Below are 20,601 nucleotides of genomic sequence, written 5' to 3' on the forward strand. Positions count from 1 at the left end.
ACCTAACCTGCACATCTTTGGGTTCTCTGGGGGGTGAAACCCATGCAGACACTGGGAGATGTGCAAACTCCACACAGACGTTACCCAGGGCCGGGAGCTTACCCGTGCTGTGGGCAGCAGTGCTAACCACTGTGCCACTGACGCCCAATGAAATCCATTATAATTATGCTTTTCTCTGATTAAACAGCTCTCATCTTTACATATTTCATGAAGCATTTTCATATTTGATTTTGGTGATGTTTCTGAATTGGAATACTGTGTAATATTGATAAGAAATTTTGAATATCAAATCAGCAATTGCTGTGTTTATCCTTTGTGATATTCAACTTATTTTAAGCTGTTAAACACACCTCATCAAACAGTTATAAAATGTTAGGTACTTTTGAGATAAACAAGCAGATACATTGCAGCTTGCAATGTTCCCCATCCAAGTCACCATTAAATTCACCACAGGTTCTGTTGACTTATAGAAATTAGACTTTTAAGGTCTTTTTGGATGACCTGCCAGTTTAAACATGGCTTCAGCTTAGAAGAACAATACACTGTGCATTGCACAGTATTCTGCTCTTGTTGTGAAAGCACATATTAACAGTTTTTTTCAGCAAAACTGGAAGAGATCTGATGCATATTAAAACATGGAGACCAGTTCCACTAATGAAAGAAACTAATGCAGATCACTGGTTTGATTAGTTAATTAATCTTTGCAAAATTAGTGGGGAAAGTGTAAATTTTGGATGAGGAAAGGATCCATCTAAGATGTGATGTCCTCAAAAGTCAAATAGCCTGCCAGTACTCCGTTCCTCTGTGCATATGTAAAGAATGATTTCTTGAAAAGATACGCAGGATGAACGCAACATCACAAGAAATAGGAGCAGGCGTATACCATTCACTATCCAGCCTTCTCTGCCATTCAATAAGATCATGGCTGATTTCATTGTGACCCTCTCTCCATTTTCCTGCAAGACCATCACAACCATCAATTCCCTTGTCAGTCAAACACTTGTATAACTCAACCTTGAATCAATCCAATGATCCAGCCGCCACTGCTCTCTGTGGAAGAGAATTCCAAAGATTAATTAATGACCCTCTGAGGGAAAGAATTCCTGAGGGAACAATTGTTCCAATAATTAATACTACTTCTGAGCAGAACCTCCCATTGCCAGTATTTGCTGTAGCTCAGTTGGTAGCAGCCCCACCTCTGGATTCAGAAGATTATGGGTTGAAATCCAGTCCAGCACACAAATCAAAGTTGACATTCCAGTGGAGTGCTTAGTAACATACTGTTGGCGACGCCATCCACCTAACCTGCACATCTTTGGGTTCTGGGGATGAGACCCACGCAGACTCGGGGAGAATGTGCAATCGCCACACGGACAGTGGCCCGGGAAATGGGATCGAACTCGGGTCCTTGGTGCCGTGAAGCAGCAGTGCTAACCACCATGCCACCCTGTTGTCACAATTATTGGTACAGAATTGTATTGTGCCTCAAAATATCTTTTATATTGCTCAATAGAACAGCCTTCCAGACTGTTGATCACATTTTGTTCACACTTACTCTGTCCATTGTTAATTTATCCCAGTATTTGTTACAATCCATCTTTATCTCTCGGTCTTTCTGGACTAGCTCGGCAGAGAGATGTAAGATGGATCGAGGAAAAGACCTGGAGCCATTGCTGCAGAGCAATGAGGGGTGGATTCCTTGGCATGAAGATGCAAATATCTGCTTTAATTTCTTTTGGACTGGGCAACCTTTCCATAGACAGTTCATCTCCTGCAGACCTTCGCCCATGTTACTGTGACTAGTTACAAGAAGTTGCAAACTCTGGTTGACTGCCTGCAAGTGTGCTGCCCTTCTTCCTCAAACCTTCCTAGGTGGAAAAATATTGCTGCCTGCCTGTCCTACCACTCAATGCCAAACGCAGCTTCAGTGTGTTTCAATATTGTCACTGATCTTCCTCATATCCTTTTTATCAATGTAGTCATACAGTGATTTAAGATTGTTGCTATGGCAATGAATGGCGCTTACAAAATCAGGGGAAAAAACTTTCGTAATTCATCCATGCATGTAGTTGGATGGCAGGTAATGGGACCAAATTGAATTGCATCCTCTGGCGAAGTACTCAGCCTCAGGGATGGAATGCAATGGTTTGGAGCAGTGATCTGAATCTCGATCCCAATATTAGATTGGAATGGCGAGACTGTTCAGATTTCAAAGGTTTTTAGTTAACAACAAAAATCTCTTTCAAATCTAATAAATAAAAAATTTCTTACAAAATTTAGAGTACTCAATTATTTATTTTTTCAATTGAGGGGTTATTTAGCGTGGTCAGTCCACCTACCCTGAACATCTTTGGATTGTGGGGGTGAAACCCATGCAGACACGGAGAGAATGTGCAAACTCCACACGGACATGACCCAGAGCTTGGATCGAACCCTGGTCCTCAGTGCCATGAGGCAGCAGTGCTAGCCACTGTGCAGCCCCCCCCCCCCCCCCATTAAAATCTAATAAATAACTCCATAACTGTGAAATTCATGTGTGCCACCTTGTATATCTTGCAAAAATATAATGGAGAAAAGAAAATATGAAATGGCTGTTTGGCTTGTACTGCAAAACTGCATCAGCCCAACTCCTTTCCCATGAATCAACAGAAAATACCCGTAGTAAAAATAAGAAAATATCAAGAGGTAATAAGAGTGTCAATCAACATCTCTCTGGAAAACAAAGTTTAGAATATTTTGGATATGTGGCCCTTCTCTATGTAGGGCAAGGTTACAGGTCTCACAGTTTATTATTCTTTGCTTCTAACCATGGATCTTGTGGGATGGCACGGTGGTGCAGTGGTTAGCACAGTTGCCTCACAGCACCTGGAACCCGGGTTCAATTCTGGCCTTGGGTGACTGTCTGTGTGGAGTTTGCACTTTCTCCCTGTATCTGCAGGGGTTTCCTCCGGGTGCTCCGGTTTCCTCCCACAAGGATCTGTAGTTTAGGTAGGGTTACGGGGGATAGGGTGGGGAAGCCGGTCTGGGTAGGGTGCAATTCAGAGGGTCGATGCAGACTCAATGGGCCGAATGGCCTCTGCACTGTAGGAATTCTATGATTCTATATAAAACAGTCATGTTGGTAAAGGGCTTATCTTGTACTTCAAGCTTTAGTGGTCAATATGGCAATAAACGTATCTTTTTAGAGCAAAGTTATTTTAAAATGAAACTCCCTCAGTCTCTCTAGGTGTGTCCCAGACATTTAATTATTTTAAATCCTAGTGGGGAAGCAAATTAATCTGAGTTCTACTGATATTTGTAGACCAGCCGAACTTCAAACCTACTGTTCAATTAAGGGGAAATGTGGAGCTTGTTACCAAAAGGAGTGGTTTGGGTGAATAGCATAATACATTTAAGGGAAAGCCAGGGAAACACATGAAGGTGAAAACATTAAATGGTTATGAGGATAAAGCTTGATGAATAAGGGTGTGAAGAGGCTCACGTGGAAGATAAACACTGGCATGAACCAGTTGGGTCGAATGGCCTGTTTCTCTAATATAACCACCTGAACCTCTTGATTTAAATTACTTGCTAGTCTCACTCTGTAGTATCTAACTACAGGTAAGGTTACAGATCTCACAGTTTATTCTTTGCTTCTAACCTTTGGATCTTGTGGGATGACACGGTAGTGCAGTGGTTAGCATTGCTGTCTCATGGCACCGAGGACCCAGGTTCGATCCCGGCCCTGGGTCACTGTCTGTGTGAAGTTTGCACATTCTCCCCGTGTCTGTATGGGTCTTACTCCCACAACACATATGTGATGTGCAGGGTAGGTGGATTGGCCACGCTAAACTGCCCCTTAATTGGAAAAATGAAACGAATAGAAACAGAACATTCTGGAAATACTCAGCAGGCCAGAAAGCATAAGTGGAGAGAGAAAGTTTACATTGCACCAACCTGGAATATTAACTCTGTTTCTCTCTCCACAGATCCAGCTGGTCTTCTGAGTATTTCCAGCATTTTCTGTTTAATATTTCAAGTTTCTAGCACCCATGTTATTTTGCCTTTATACATTTTTGTATGAGTACACCTTACAATTCATTGATGTGATGCCCATTACCACAATAAGTGGATATTTTAGTAGCTGAAAATAAAAACCGTTCTCAGGATTTTAATTGTTAAACTGAGCAGTTGGCTGAAAGTATGAAGCTTTCTTTGCAATAAATTTGTAACGACAGGCTCCATTTATTGGCATTTTCCTTTGCTAAGAAAGGCAGTGGAAATAACACAGTTGGAGGCCTTTCAGCCCACTGTCGCTTTTTTAACTAGAACAATTCACAACTAATCCTACTGTTCTTTCTTCAAATAGCGGATTGTAACCTTGGAAGTTTTAAAACCAGCATTAGCTCATTTGCCAGTGATCAAATGTGCATAATGTGTAGGAAGGTGGACTATTTTCCCCCACTTTTCCCAAAGGTCCTGGGCATTCCATTTCTAAAGTAGTGTGAAAATGATGGATTTGACGAGAGACCCACATATGTTTCCTTGTCAACATACTTAAATCCCTTACCCGATGGATCACCAAACAAATGTTATGTTACCTGCTGTTATGAGTCATCTAGCTAGTGTAAGTCTTCTACAAGTATTTATATATGTAAAACTTTGAGCAAAATTTCTGATGTGTCTTGGAGAGATGTTTTCCAAGTGAGCAGAGTGAAGTGAGCGCTTATTGCTATGCAATCTGTCAGTCACACTCCCACATACCTCTGTGTGACTAAATATAATGGTTTAATCTATGACTTAATGTTAGAATTTAAGCTCTAGCCTTTCCTAAAATTTTGAATAAGCAAAGACAGAAATTGAAATCAAAATGTCACCAGGTTTCACTCGGGAAGAAACAAGACATTTTAATCCTCGAGTGTTTTGGAAATGTATTTATTTAGCGAATGCTGGATCCCGAAGCCAAGCAGTTTCTTCCGGTCCAGCTATGTTGAGTGCAGACAGGCCTCGGCTGAGTCTGTGAATTGCACATTCCGGGGTTTGCTCTCTCCCACAGGCACATAGGGGGCTGGCACTAATGTCTCAACTGTGGAGGTTGGCCAAGCAGGGTTCGTGGTCAGTTGAGGATGGACCACTCTTTCCTTGGAAGGTTGAAACTTGAAACCAGGCAGCTGTTTGGTTTGGTTTTGAGATCATGTTCTTATTTGTTTTGTCTAATGATTCCCATTCATCTGTCCAGGCAGAATTTGCGTTGAAGTCCTGTGTGGGAGGGTTTTTCCAGATCTGCCTTCTTGATGGGAAATATCTGGAAATAATCTAATAGCAGTGCTTTGAATTCAAAGGACTAAAGCCGGGGCTGAGCTTCCCAATTAATTTTTAGTAACAACAATTTATGACCGTGAAGCACCTTTAACATAATAAAACAACCCAAGAGATTTCACAGGGAGTGTTAAAAAGCGAGAAATATAGGGGCGGCATGGTGGCGCAGTGGTTAGCTCAGGACCTGGGTTCGATCACGGCCCCGGGTCACTGTCCGTGTGGAGTTTGCACATCTTCCCCGTGTCTGTGTGGGTCTCGCCCCACAACCCAAAGATGTGCAGGCTAGGTGGATTGGCCACGCTAAATTGCCCCTGAATTGGGGAAAAAAAGAATTGGATACTCTAAATTTATTTTCAAAAAGCAAGAAATATTTTAAAATTATAAACCAGTGGTTAACACTACTGCATCACAGCACCAGGGACCCAGGTTCAATTTCAGCCTTGGGTGACTGTGTGGAACTTTCACTTTCTCCCTGTGTCTGCGTGGGTTTCCTCCGGGTGCTCCAGTTTCCCCTCTCAGTCAAAAGATGTGCATGTTGGGTGGATTGGCCAAGATAAATTGCCCCTTAGTATGCAAAGATGTGTAGGTTGGGTGGTGTTGTGGAGTTACAGGGATAGGGCAGGGGAGTGGGCCTAGTTAGGGTGCTCTTTCCGAGGGTCGGTGCCGAATGGCCTCCTGCTCTAGGGATTTTATTGATTCTATGAAATATGGCACAGACACAGTAGTTTTCATTTGCATAGTATGCTGAGAAATGTCACAGAAAGGGGTAAGGAAGTTTGCACTCAAAGCAGAACTCAGAAGAAACTAATACAAAAACAAAATACCGCAGATGGAAATCTAAAATAAAAACTGGAAACGTTGGAATTATTCTGCATGTCAGACTGCATCTGCGGTGAGAGAAACAAAAGTTAGTGATTCGGGTCAATTACCTTCAGAACTGGAATAAGTTAGACTCGTACCAAATTCAGAGGTGGGGAGACAGTGGAAAGAACAAAATGGAATGACTAATCGGGTAGAAGGAAAAGAGAGATTACATGACAAGGGATCATGGATGGCAAAAGAGAGTGATGGTGTGACAAGTTTAAAGCGATCTTGAATCAGAGAAAAGAATTCTGAAAAAGACTACATCAGGATAAACCGAGCTGAAGTTGATTGTTAGTAATGACCTTTGGTGGGCGGCATGTGGCGCAGTGATTAGAATTGGGACTACGGCGCTGAGGACCTGGGTTCGAATCCCAGCCCTCAGTCACTGTCCGTGTGGAGTTTGCACATTCTCCCCATGTCTGCGTGGGTTTCGCCCCCACAACCCAAAGATCTGCAGGTTAGGTAGATTGGCCATGCTAAATTGCCCCTTAGAAAAAAAAAGTAATGACGTTCGAACATAGTATTGCAAGGCAGCTGATATTGTGGAGCAATGTCAAATGGGTTATTTTGTTTGCAAGCTTAACCCTAATGCTTTGTTGCCCTTTAAACAGGAGGTAGCAACTTAGCATACAGGTATGTGTATTTGTGTTTGTAAATATTCTACATACGTTTTACCATTGAAGTCTATTGGGAAATATACTTTTTGTATATATTTGCAAGTGAAAAATGTGATCCGTAACAAATCTTAGTAATTGACGGACAATGCAATTTAGTCCATGGGGAGACTGGTCAGGGCTAAGTAGTGTTGACAGTTTTCCCTTCCTTCCAGGCCCCTTCAACCTGCCAAGAGCCTACAGGATTACAACCCTGAGCTGGTGATTGGATAATTCTGGATTCTGGCCTTTGGTAACTGTCTGTGTGGAGTTTTCAAGTTCTCCCTGTGTCTGCGTGGGATTTCTCCGAGTGCTCCAGTTTTCTCCCAAAGATGTCCATGTTCGTTGGATTGGCCATGATCAGTGTGCAGGGTTACTTGAATAGGGCGTGGGCCTGGGTTTGCGCAAACTTGATGGGCTGAATGGCCTCCTTCTGCTCTAGGGATTCTATGGAATGTTATTCTCAAAGCATATGATTATTAAGATCATAATATAAAAATGTGTTGAAGTTGATGACAGTTTGCTGCCGTGTTAAGTATGGGAACAGGGGTATGTGGGTTTCCATGGGGTTATTGAACTAATCACCGTATTTTTGAGCGACTTTATTAAATCCCGTGCATAGACACTCAATCTTACATCATGGAAAGATGCCATTTGGCTCATTGTGCCATTTGGAATGACCTACCCAGTTAATCCTACTGTGCTGCTCTTTTCTGATTATGCTGCAATTTAATTTTACTTTTTAATATTTGAATGTTATTGAACCTGCTTCCACCATCCTTTGAGCTAATGCATTCCAGATCTTTGCAACTGGAAGTTAGTTTGGAGTAAAACATCGAAGGACCTAAAGAAACTTGAAGGACCTTTCCGCAGCTACTGACTAACCTCTGTATCTCCAGCTTTAAAGTAAAAACAGAAAATGCTGGAAAAACTCAATAGGTCTGGCACCATCTGAGGAGTAAGAAACAGAGTTAACATTCTGAGTCCAGTATGACTATACAAAACTGAATAGAGGTAGAAAAGCAGTGGGTTTTCTGCTGTTGATAAAAGATTGGCAGGTCGAGTAAAGATATCATCAGGAGAGGTTAAACGGTGAGGAAAATTAAAAGGTGAAGATGTCTGAACACAAGGCAAATGAAGTGGTAATGATAGTATTAAAGACACAAAACATTGGTTAACAAATGTTGGTTATCACAAAACAGGTGTTAATAGCAGGATAAAGGTCAGCACTGTCTGAAAGAAAAAATATGAGAACGAGATTCAGAATGGCACCTGGGGGATACAATTTAAAATGGAGATCATAGTTCATGGTCTGAAGTTGTTGAACTCAAAGCTGAGTCCAGCAGGATCTATCTATGTAAATTGCCTAATTGGAAGATTAGGTGCTGTGTTCCTCCACCTTGTGTTGAGATTCACTAGAACATTGCAACAAGCTGAGGACAGAAATATGAGCATGAGAGCAAGATTGAAATGGTAAGCGACTAGAAGGTCAGGGTCATGCTTGTGGTCTGAGTGAGGGTGTTCTACAGAGCAATCACCCAGTCTATGTTTGGTCTCCCCATTGTAGAGGATGTCTCATTGTGAGCAGCGAATATAGTAGACCAAATTCACGGTGGATGACACCAGTGGGATGTCAGAGCTCCAGGAGAACCAGGGGGCAGAGGTGAGTGCAGTGACCATTACTGAGGAGAAGGTTCTGGGGAAACTGAAAGGTTTGAAGGTGGATAAGTCACCTGGACCGGATGGACTACACCCCAGGGTCCTAAAAGAGATAGCAGAGGAAATTGTGGAGGCATTGGTGATGATCTTTCAGGAATCACTAGAGACAAGAATGGTCCCAGAGGACTGGAAAGTGGCTAATGTAACACCACTGTTTAAGAAGGGAGGGAGGCAGAAGACGGGAAATTCTTGGCCGGTTAGCCTCAATTCGGTCATTGGTAAGATTTTAGAGTCTGGTATTAAAGATGAGATGGCAAAGTACTTGGAAGTGCATGGTAAAATAGGACTGAATCAGCGCGGCTTTGTCAAAGGGAGGTCGTGTCTGACAAATCTGTTAGAGTTCTTTGAGGAGGTAACAAGCAAGTTAGACAAAGGAGAACCAGTGGACGTGATTTATTTAGATTTCCAGAAGGCCTTTGACAAGGTGCCGCATAGGAGATTGTTAAATAAGTTAAACGCCCATGGTGTCAAGGGTAAGATCCTGGTATGGATAGAGGATTGGCTGACTGGCAGAAGGCAGAGAGTGGGGATAAAGGGGTCTTTTTCAGGATGGCAGCCGGTGACTAGTGGTGTGCCTCAGGGGTCTGTGCTGGGACCACAACTTTTCACAATATACATTAATGATCTGGAAGAAGGAAATGAAGGCACTGTTGCTAAGTTTGCAGATGATACAAAGATCTGTAGAGGGACAGGTAGTATTGAGGAAGCAAGGGGGCTGCAGAAGGATTTGGACAAGCTAGGAGAGTGGGCAATGAAGTGGCAAATGAAATACAATGTGGAAAAGTGTGAGGTTCTGCACTTTGGAAGGAGGAATTTAGGAATAGACTGTTTTCTAAATGGGGAAATGCTTAGGAAATCAGAAGCACAAAGGGACTTGGGAGTCCTTGTTCACGATTCTCTTCAGGTTATACAGGTTCAGTCGGCAGTTAAGAAGGCAAATGCAATGTTAGCATTCATGTCAAGAAGGGCTCGAATACAAGATCAGGGGTGTACATCTGAGGCTGTATAAGGCTCTGGTCAGACCCCATTTGGAGTTTGGAGTATTGTGAGCAGTTCTGGGCCCCGTATCGATGGAAGTATGTGCTGGCCTTGGACAGGGTCCAGAGGAGGTTCACAAGAATGATCCCTGGAATGAAGAACTTGTCGTATGAGGAACAGTTGAGGACTCTGGGTCTGTATTCGTTGGAATTTAGAAGGATGAGGGGGGATCCTATTGAAACTTACAGGATACTGCGAGGCCTGGATAGAATGGACGTGGAGAGGATGTTTCCACTTGTAGGAAAAACTAGAACCAGAGGATGCCATCCCAGACTAAAGGGACGATCCTTTAAAACCGAGATGAGGAGGAATTTCCTCAGCCAGCGGGTGGTGAATCTGTGGAACTCTTTGCCACAGAAGGTTGTGGAGGCCAAATCACTGAGTGTCTTTAAGACAGAGAGAGATAGGTTCTTGATTAATAAGGGGATCTGGTTATGGGGAGAAGGCAGGATAATGGGGATGAGAAAATATCAGCCATGATTGAATGGCGGAGCAGACTCGATGGGCTGAGTGGCCTAATTCTACTCCTATGTCTTATGGTCTTATGAAAGAAGTACAAGTAAATTGCTGCTTCACCTGGAAGGAGTGTTTTGGACCTTGGACATTGAGAAGGGGGTTGAGATGTTGGGCGTGATGAAGTGGATCAGGGTATCATGGAGGGATTGGTCCTTTGGGAATGCTGATGGGAAGCAAGGGGAAGATGTGTTTGGTGGCATCATGCTGGCGTTAGTGGAACTGGAGGGTAAACCTTTGAATATGTAGGCTGGTGGGGTGGAAAATGTGGACAAGAGTAACCCTACTTTGGTTCTGGGAGGGAGGGGCAGTGGTAAGGGCAGAAGTGTGAGAAATGGGCCAGACATGATTGAGGGCCTTGTCTCAATTGCAGGGGAAAATCCTTAGCTAAGGGAAAAAAGAAAACGTGTTAGAAACACCGTTGTGGATGGTAGCACCATCAGACCAGATATGAAAGAGAAACTTGGAGAATGGTATTGAGCCCATACAGAAGCATAGTGTGAGGTGGTGCAGTTAAAGTTGTTGTGGGAGTCAGTGGCTTTGCCTTTAATATTAGTAGACAGTATCTGCAGAAACGGTCAGCCGGCGTGGGTCGCGAAGGCCATCCGGACGGTAAAAAGTTTGAAAAGCACTGTTTTAATCTATCCATGATCTTCTCTTTCGCTCCACCTGCGCACCCCACCCCCCAACAGCATGAAGCCATCACTTTTCTACCTCTCTTCAGTTCTGAAGAACATAGAACATAGAAAAATACAGCACAGAACAGGCCCTTCGGCCCACGATGTTGTGCCGAACCTTTGCCCTACATTAATCATAGATTATCATAGAATTTACAGAGAAGGAGGCCATTCAGCCCATTGAGTCTGCACCGGCTCTTGGAAAGAGCACCCTACCCAAGGTCAACACCTCCACCCGACACTAAGGGCAATTTTGGACACTAAGGGCAATTTATCATGGCCAATCCACCTAACCTGCACATCTTTGAACTGTGGGAAGAAACCGGAGCACCCGGAGGAAATCCACGCACACACGGGGAGGATGTGCAGACTCCGCACAGACAGTGACCCAAGCCGGAATCGAAGAGTTAGATTGAACCTATAAATGTTAACTCCTATCTCCACAGATGCTGCCAGAACTGCTGAGTTTTTTCCAGCACATCTGTTTTTATTTCAAATCGGCAGTATTTTATTTTTATTCCCAGCCTTTTCTCTTTGCACTTGAAAGGTGTTGCATGTTATTAACATTTTTGCTTTTAAGGCACTTTTTCTGATATATTTTGGGATGGGTCCTTGGAGATGTGTTTTTGACTCCTTATGGATAAACTTGAAAGAGGGATTTATATCACCGTTATCCTATTCCCCAAAATGCATCAAAGTAGAATTATTTTGTAGATTAGCCCAGTAGCCATATTATGGAAAATAGTGTCTCAGTTAGCAGAATACACCTTTGTCCCAATCGCCTAGGTTGGATTTGAACTTGGGTTCAGAAGTGAAAAGCTAGTGCCTCATTACTGTGTCATACAGTCCAGCAGATGTTTGTTCATTGTTAATTTACCAACCAACCACACAGCTTAGTTGAAACTTAAGGGCCTTTGGGAATCACCTAAAACTATATTTGGTGCCCATTAGTTTTGGTTCCAGAACACTGATATTAGTGCACCAACCTTTGATGTTGCATCTGGCTGCACTATTCATATGGTAGCCCAATTGGGTTAGGGATGATTTTTAACAGTGAAAATTATAGGAGCTATCATGCTTTTTCGTAGAATCAGCTAACACGAGGCAGGTTTACACACATTTACACCAATCGCACAGGACTTGTAAAACTTTAGTTGTGCATGTCATCTGCTATTGTTAAATTTTGATTTCATTTAACAAAGCACCTAAATCATTCCGTGTAAAACATTCAGCTGTTTGAATGGGCTGTGCTTGACTATTCTATAAATGTGACTAAATCATAAAGGCAGGAGACTAATTGAATATTGGTGTCTTGTGATACATATGAGCATTATTAACCAAATGTTATTTTAGATATAGTTTATTGGTAAAATGCTCTTTGCGAAATCCATCATGTCCTTCGCCTGGTGAAAACATTGCGACGATGCAAGGTCTTATACTTTTTATGTCAGAGTGTGTAAGAGTAATTATTGGCAATAATGAATCGATTTCTTTATACCCTTCGCCAAAGTAAATGTATATATATATTTGTAAATGTCTCTGGAGAAATCTGAATTCCCCCAGCTGCTGATCTTTCTCTAATCTTCCCACTGTCAAGTAATTTAATATTACTAATTTGTGTGATAAGCTTGCATTTTTATTCTACTATTGTGAACTCTGAGATCATATGCACGTCAGAAATATCTTTCTTTGGTAACTGTGTTTATTTTTAAGAGGATAATAACTGGGAAAAATGTTGGGGGCGTTAGCAGTTCTTGTTTCAGTGACGTTGAGAATTTGGTATTGCAGCTTTTAATGCATCATTGAGAGCCTTTGCGTATTATCACGAAACCCATGATCTTTATTCTAAATTTAAAAATCAAGCTTTACTATTTACACTTTAAAAAAAAAAAAATTTAAAGTACCCAATTCTTTTTTTTTTCCAAGTAAGGTGCCATTTAGCATGGCCAATTCACCTATCCTGCACATCTTTGGGTTGTGTGAGTGCGACACACGCAGACACGGGGTGAATGTACAAACTCCACACGGAGAGTGACCCTGGTCCTCGGCAGCGTGAGGCAGCAGTGCTAATCACTGTACCACCGTGCCGCCCAGCTTTACTATTTAAACTGAGGAAAATTGATAAGAATAAATTATGCAACCAAATTTTCCAGATTTATTTTTCTGCATACTCCAGGAACATCCTAATAAATCAAACAAGAAATTGAGAGGGGCTCGGCATTTGGACTTGCTGTATTGAGTCTGTCCTCCTTTCTATTCTAGCATCGTTATACCGAAAAGATGTAGCAATTGATTTTCCTCTCTCAACAAAGATCATTCAGTGGAGAGCCAAAGTTAATTTTTGTTCCCATGTGGATAATGAGAAACAACTACTTAAAACCTAACCTCAGGAATACAGGGCACACCTGAGTTGATTGAAGGGTAGATCAGGCTCATCAATCTGGTAATGGGTCTAGTTTTCCTTCTGTAGCTACATTTTATGGAATATTGACTTTCTGCAGTATATGAATAAGTCATTTTTCGAAAGTTGAAAATTTAGACTTGAATTTGCATGCTAATTCATCTTTTATTAAATAAATTTGACAGATGAAGTCGGTGTTTTTAGGTGTCCTTTTGTTGGTGTATCAGAGTTCTGAATAAGAGGGCCATTGGCACGTAACGCTGAAGTTTGTTCTCATATTCTGTCTGTAGAAACTTGGGTGCACATTCTCATGGGCAATGATTCTCTTAAAGAACCTAATGGAGTAAGGAAATGTCCGGTGTAATGTTGAGTTACACAGATCCGAAATTCTCAGATTCTATTCCATTCCACTGAGTGAGTGACACTCTTAACGTCTCACTCTTTATCTTCTACATTTCTCCTGGTCAAGCTCAACGCACGTCCTGTCGTCTGTGTGCCATCATCTTTCAAAGCCTTCATGAATGAGCATCAGCATAGTACCTTTACCAGTGATTACTTTTATCTACACCTACAGATGTGGCATGAATCCATTCACATCTGTCAGATGGCCATTGATCTTTTGGGAGGAATCTTTCATATGGAAACAACTCTGATGGAGGATCCTGCTTCCAGCTGACTTATGATATCCAGCTCCGCTGACATGGCTTCTCTCATATCCCCCCCACAGCCTTGTCAGACTGCTTGTCCAACATCCAGTTGAGAGAAATTAAGATACATCCACTGTAAATCTGTATCCTTCCTATCAGGTCCATCCCCCTTCTGGGCTGAGCTGCCTTACTGAATCAGACTGCTTGAGCCTTGGGCCCTCTTTGATCCTGATGTTGACATTCCAAGCGGCTGTCCGGTCCATTACAAAAGGCAGTCGAGTTCCAGTTCTGTAAAATCTCCCACCTCCGCCTATCTGCAACTAAAATCCCTCTTGCATGCATATGTCACCTTCAGACTCGGGTATTTTGGTGCTCTCTTGGCCATCTTCTCATCTTCCACACATCAGCTGGTCAATAACACTGCTATCTATCTCTGTCTGAAGTACTCATGATCTCATCCTCGTTGACTCATAGGCCACCAATGTCTATCTTCCATCTCCACCAATCTGCAGCTAAAAACCCTCTTGCGTGCATATGTGTTAGGAAAACAAAAGTAGTTTTAAAAATAAATTTACAGTACCCAATTATTATTTCTTTCCAATTAAGGGGCAATTTAGCATGGCCAATCCATCTAACGTACACATCTTTGGGTTGTGGGGGTGAAACCTATGCAGACATGGGGAGAATGTGCAAACTCCACACGGACAGTGACCCAGATCCGGGATTCAAACCCAGATCCTCAGCACCGTAGGCAGCAGTGCTAACCACTGTGTCACGTGCCGCCACAACAAAAGTAGTTTTAAGGGAATTACATTAGAAATATGGTATAGTTTTAAGTGGGTTTAATTTAATGTTTATGTGTCTGGTAGGGTAAAACCTATAGTTAGACTCATGCTGGACAAAGTGTGGGGGTTGGTTAATTTCCAACTGTGTTTCTATTGTGCTTAGAGAGGACTATGGTGTGAACAATAAATAAAAGGCTTAAGCATTTGGTTGTTGCTTAGCAAATGAGTTTAGATGTGTCTTAATTTCTCTATGTGACTCAACTGGAAGTTGGACAAGCAGTCTGACAATGCAGCTGAGGAATTGAGAGAAGCCATGTAGACAGAGCTGTATATATCATAAGGTAGAGAAGTGTTCCGTTTTTATTTTAGCTAATTTGTTAGCAGGTGGAGATAGGTAGTGAGAGAGAAGGTAGCTCTGCTAGAAACAGTTGGTTTAGAAGGCTAGAGAAGCAGCACCCTGCTCGGCCTGGCGGCGGCACCCCCTTTGGCCTGGCGGCAGCAGCTTTCTCGGCCCAGTGAGAAGAAAATCCATATTACAGAGTAATGGTTCAGAAAATAAGTGCAGAGATCTGAAGAGCCGCTAGTTAAGCAAACCAGGGAAATGAAAGAAGTCTGAAGTTAAAGATACTAGAACTGAGCCTTGTTTGGTAAAAACTGACCAATCTGAGAAGAAGGCTGAGATTACAGAACGATTTGAAGTGACTTTCAGGTGTGGGAGATTTTATTATAGCCTGTGGAACGTCAAAATCGGTGGTTGGAACTTCGAGTTTGTGTAAAAGCAGTTAAGAAAAAGGAACCCCAGAAGGGGTGATGTAAAGACCTGGACTGGATTCACTGTTAAAAGTGGAGCGGAAGTTTTGTTTAAAAGTTTCATTTAGAAAACCTGCTCTAGGTTTCAGAATGCAATTCATCAAGCAAGAGCATTATTATGAGAGAAGATTTTAACATGTGTCTTTGGGAGTGGAATTTGGAAACTCTCACGTGACAATTATCTGGGGGGGATTTGGAGGAGACATCCACAGACACTAACTTGGCTTCACAGTGGAGTGCATGTATTTGACCACAGTCATCTTGCGTGCCTAAAAGGGACTTTGTGTTAATGAGACCATGGTAGATTAAGATGTACTTTACAATCCGTGAGACCCAATAACCTCTACCATGCATTTCTAATTTTTACTGTTGATTTCATTTCAAATCTCATGCCATTGGTGGCCATAGCTTCAGCTACCTCAACCCCATATTCTGACATTCTAGCCAAGATTTAACCCACCAACATCATTTAAAAAAAGAAATGATCTGGTCATTATTTTGTTGTGGTTTGTGTGACTGTGCAATGTGCAAATTGGCTTCTGCTTTTCCTATATTATAATAGTGACTGCAATGTAAGTGTTTCAGTGGCATTAATAGCCCCCTTCCTTACACCTAGAAAGTAGAAGGTGTGCTCTCTATTAGACCCTTTCGAATTTTTAAAATATTAAATGCACTACATAAATGCAAGATGTTGGTCTTTTTCTTTTCCCTCATTTTGGAACTGGTTGATCTTGCCCTGTTTAGAACAAAAAACAAAGAAAATTACAGCACAGGAACAGGCTCTTAGGCCCTCCCAGCCTGCGCCGATCCAGACCCTTTATCGAAACCTGTCGCCTATTTTCCAAGGATCTACTTCCCTCTGTTCCCCGCCCGTTCATATATCTGTCTAGATGCATCTTAAATGATGCTATCGTGCCCGCTTCTACCACCTCCGCTGGCAAAGCGTTCCAGGCACCCACCACCCTCTGTGTAAAAGACTTTCCACGCACATCTCCCTTAAACTTTCCCCCTCTCAGCTTGAAATCGTGACCCCTTGTAATTGACACCCCCACTGTTGGAAAAAGCTTGTTGCTATCCACCCTGTTCATACCTCTCATAATTTTGTAGACCTCAACCAGGTCTCCCCTCAACCTCCGTCTTTCCAACGAAAACAATCCTAATCTACTCAACCTTTCTTCATAGCTAGCACCCTCCATACCAGGCAACATCCTGGTGAACCTTCTCTGCACCCTCTCTAAAGCATCCACATCCTTCTGGTAATGTGGCGACCAGAACTGCACGCAGTATTCCAAATGTGGCCTAACCAAAGTCCTATACAACTGTAACATGACCTGCCAACTCTTGTACTCAATACCCCGTCCGATGAAGGCAAGCATGATGTATGCCTTCTTGACCACTCTTATCGACCTGCGTTGCCACCTTCAGGGTTCAATGGACCTGAACTCCCAGATCTCTCTGTACATCAATTTTCCCCAGGACTCTCCCATTGACTGTATAGTCCGCTCTTGAATTAAATCTTCCAAAATGCATCACCTCGCATTTGCCTGGATTGAACTCCATCTGCCATTTCTCTGCCCAACTCTCCAATCTATCTATATTTTGCTGTATTCTCTGACAGTCCCCCTCGCTATCTGCAACTCCACCAATCTTAGTATCATCTGCAAACTTGCTAATCAGACCACCTATACCTTCATATCATTTTTTATTTTTATTTTTAAAAAAATAAAAATTTAGAGTACCCAATTATTTTTTCCAATTAAGGGGCAATTTAGCGTGGCCAATCCACCTATCCTGCACATCTTTTTGGGTTGTGGGGGCGAAACCCACGCAGACACGGGGAGAATGTGCAAACTCCACACGGACAGTGACCCAGGGCCGGGATTCGAGCCCGGGTCCTCAGCGCCGTAGGCAGCAATGCTAACCACTGTGCCACCGTGCTGCCCCATCCAGATCATTTATGTATATCACAAACAACAGTGATCAGAGCACGGATCCCTGTGGAACACCACTAGTCACCTTTCTCCATTTTGAGACACTCCCTTCCACCACTACTCTCTGTCTCCTGTTGCCCAGCCAATTCTTTATCCATATAGCTAGTACACCCTGAACCCCATGCAACTTCACTTTTTCCATCAACCTGCCATGGGAAACGTTATCAAATGCCTTACTGAAGTCCATGTATATGACATCTACAGCCCTTCCCTCATCAATTAACTTTGTCACTTCCTCAAAGAATTCTATTAGGTTTGTAAGACATGACCTTCCCTGCACAAAACCATGCTGCCTATCACTGATAAGTCCATTTTCTTCCAAATGTGAATAGATTCTATCCCTCAGTATCTTCTCCAACAGTTTGCCTACCACTGACGTCAAGCTCACAGGTCTATAATTCCCTGGATTATCCCTGCTACCCTTCTTAAACAAAGGGACAACATTAGCAATTCTCTAGTCCTCCGGGACCTCACCCGTGCTCAAGGATGCTGCAAAGATATCTGTTAAGGCCCCAGCTATTTCGTCCCTCGCTTCCCTCAGTAACTTGGGATAGATCCCATCCGGACCTGTGGACTTGTCCACCTTAATGCCTTTTAGAATACCCAAAACTTCCCCCTTCCTTATGCCGACTTGACCTAGAGTATTTAAACATCCATCCCTAACCTCAACATCCGTCATGTCCCTCTACTTGGTGAATACCGATGCAAAGTACTCATTAAGAATCTCACCCATTTCCTCTGACTCCACGCATAAATTCCCTCTTTTGTCTTTGAGTGGGCCAATCCTTTCTCTAGTTACCCTCTTGCTCCTTATATACGAATAAAAGGCTTTGGGATTTTCCTTAACCCTGTTAGCCAAAGATATTTCATGACCCCTTTTAGCCCTCTTTATTGCGTGTTTGAGATTTGCCCTACTTTCCCGATATTCCTCCAAAGCTTCATCAGTTTTAAGTTTTTCTAACTTTTACTGTTTCTATTTCATGTCAAATCTCCAGGCCTTTCTAGTGTCACTCATTTTTTTAAATGTAGTGCCAGCATAACAGTACAATCGCTTACTTTTCCAATTAATTCAACACCACCCCTCCCCCACCCCATCATCTCAAATTCGACTACACAAATATAGAGAAAAGAAAAAGAGAAAAAATACCATTGACCATTATTGATCTGATTTTATTCTTCTAAGTCTTTGTCTCGTTGTGATGAGTTAAACGATTTAAGCCACTCCTGCTTCTCTGAACAGTTTGCAGGTCATTCAACCCATTAACCCTACTGGTGGAGTATCTGTAGTGCATTTCTAATTGTTTTGCTTTTTATTTGATTTCCATCCCTTGAATTTTTTTCTTTATTTCTCCTACATATTGGTTCAAGATCCTTGAAACTAATATCTGCCAGTAGTATGAGGCAAGATGAAAACTGGAGATTGCATATTTAATCGTCAAAATCAGAGTAGGGTGCTGTGTTTATAGGAACGGTGTTTGTTGCAATTCCTTTGAGGATGTATCTCGTGACAGTTACACATTAACTCAACTTGTATGGTTTTGAAACCCTTGAGTGACTAATGTAATTGATGCATTTGTGTTTTTTTTTAGTGCTTTGTGCTGACCTTAGATTTAGCCGAGAAACTCAATAATGACGGACAATAAACGGCTCGCATATTCTATCATTCAGTTTTTACGTGACCAACTCCAGTCTGGGGACCTGACTTCAGATGCTCAAGAGAGCTTAGAGGGTGAGTAACAAATTTCTGTTGAGGGAAGGAAGGTGAGAATTATAAACTGAAGAATTAAAATTGAACACTACAGCCCAATACCAAAGAACAATGATTTGTATATTTTTTTAAACTTTTGTGCGATTATTTAGGATCAGAAAATATTCATTTCATTATTCCAGTCGGTGGTGGAGTGTGTACTGAGATATCAATAGGGTAGCTTCCATACATTGTCCTGCACTGAATAGAGGTCGTTCCCCCATAGAGAGAGGCCGAAAATAAGCTGATGCATCAGTAACCTGAATCGCAACTGCTGTTGTGATTTTATTTTTGGAGCAACAGTGGTGAAGAACTAAAATTGGGTCCTTAAATAAGTAATAATGTGGGGACACAGCTGATTTGGTTTGAAGTTGAAAAAAATCAGTGGACTAAAATGCTAGGTTAATCAAATGGTGGTTTTAATGGTGGTCTGTGATCTTGTCCCCAGTTGCGGTCCAGTGTTTAGAGACCGCATTTGGCATCTCCGTGGATAATGAGGATCTTGCTGTGTCTCGGACACTCCCAGAGATTTTCACGACTGCTGTTGGTGAGGTAAGAGCTGAATTTGAGAGAAAAATATATCCACAAGTGCACAACTTTTCTACTTTGGCATTTACTACTTTGATTATGTGGGCTTTCATTCCAAATAAATTGTGTTTTTCTTTTTGGCAAAGGCTTTTTTTTCCTTTTAAAACATTCATCCATGTTTTGTCTCTATGTATGGGAAAGTAAGTGGGATTGAAGGCGGAAAAATCTCCAGCGCCTGATAATCTTCATCCTAGAGTACTTAAGTGGCCCAAGAAAAAGTAGCCATTGGTGGTCATTTTCCAAAATTCTTCGGATCTGAAATAATTAAACAGATTGGAGGGTAGCTAACATAACCCCGCTATTCAAAAAGGGAGGTAGAGAACTATAGACCAGTGAGCCTCACATCGGTAGTAGGGAAGCTGCTAGACTCCATTATTGAGGATTTCATAGCACAGCATTTGGAAAGCATTGGTCTATTCAAACAAAGTCAGCACGGATTTACTTTTTAAATTAAAACAAAAATATATTTAGAGTACCCAATTATTTTTTTCCAATTGAGGGGCAGTTTAGTGTGTCCAACCCACCCAGCCTGCAAATCTTTGGCTTTTGGGGTGTCACCCATGCAAACACTGGGAGAATGTGCAAACTCCACATGGAAAGTGACCCGGGGCCGGGATCGAACCCGGTTCCTCAGCGCCGTGAGGCAGCAGTGCTAACCACTACGCCAATGTGCCGCCCCTAGCATGGAGTTACGATAGGAAATCATGCTGAACAAATCTCCTAGAATTCTTTGAAGATATATCTATGCAGATTTTACATTACCCTCTTCAAGATGTATAAGTTTATTCCCCACTTCCTGATGTCTGAACATTATAGCATCAACTGGAATCTCGTACTGTATAGACTCAGCCCTAGGTGTAGGAGATTGGG

General features: G+C 42.2%; 1 protein-coding gene across 5 annotated transcripts in view; it reads left to right on the plus strand.

The window, feature by feature from the left end:
- LOC140394963 (small glutamine-rich tetratricopeptide repeat-containing protein alpha-like) overlaps positions 1–20,601 on the plus strand; it is a 61,797-nt gene that overhangs the window by 10,262 nt on the left and 30,934 nt on the right. For 3 of the 5 annotated variants that reach the window (XM_072482201.1, XM_072482204.1, XM_072482205.1), the window contains exons 2-3: positions 18,986–19,125; positions 19,592–19,695. In XM_072482201.1, the coding sequence (XP_072338302.1) occupies positions 19,026–19,125; positions 19,592–19,695 (204 nt within the window). In that variant the 5' untranslated portion in view covers positions 18,986–19,025. The other 2 variants (XM_072482203.1, XM_072482202.1) reach the window with 2 other exon arrangements.

The sequence above is a fragment of the Scyliorhinus torazame genome, chromosome 18 (assembly GCF_047496885.1).
Source record: "Scyliorhinus torazame isolate Kashiwa2021f chromosome 18, sScyTor2.1, whole genome shotgun sequence".
In the NCBI taxonomy this organism is placed as follows: domain Eukaryota; kingdom Metazoa; phylum Chordata; class Chondrichthyes; order Carcharhiniformes; family Scyliorhinidae; genus Scyliorhinus; species Scyliorhinus torazame.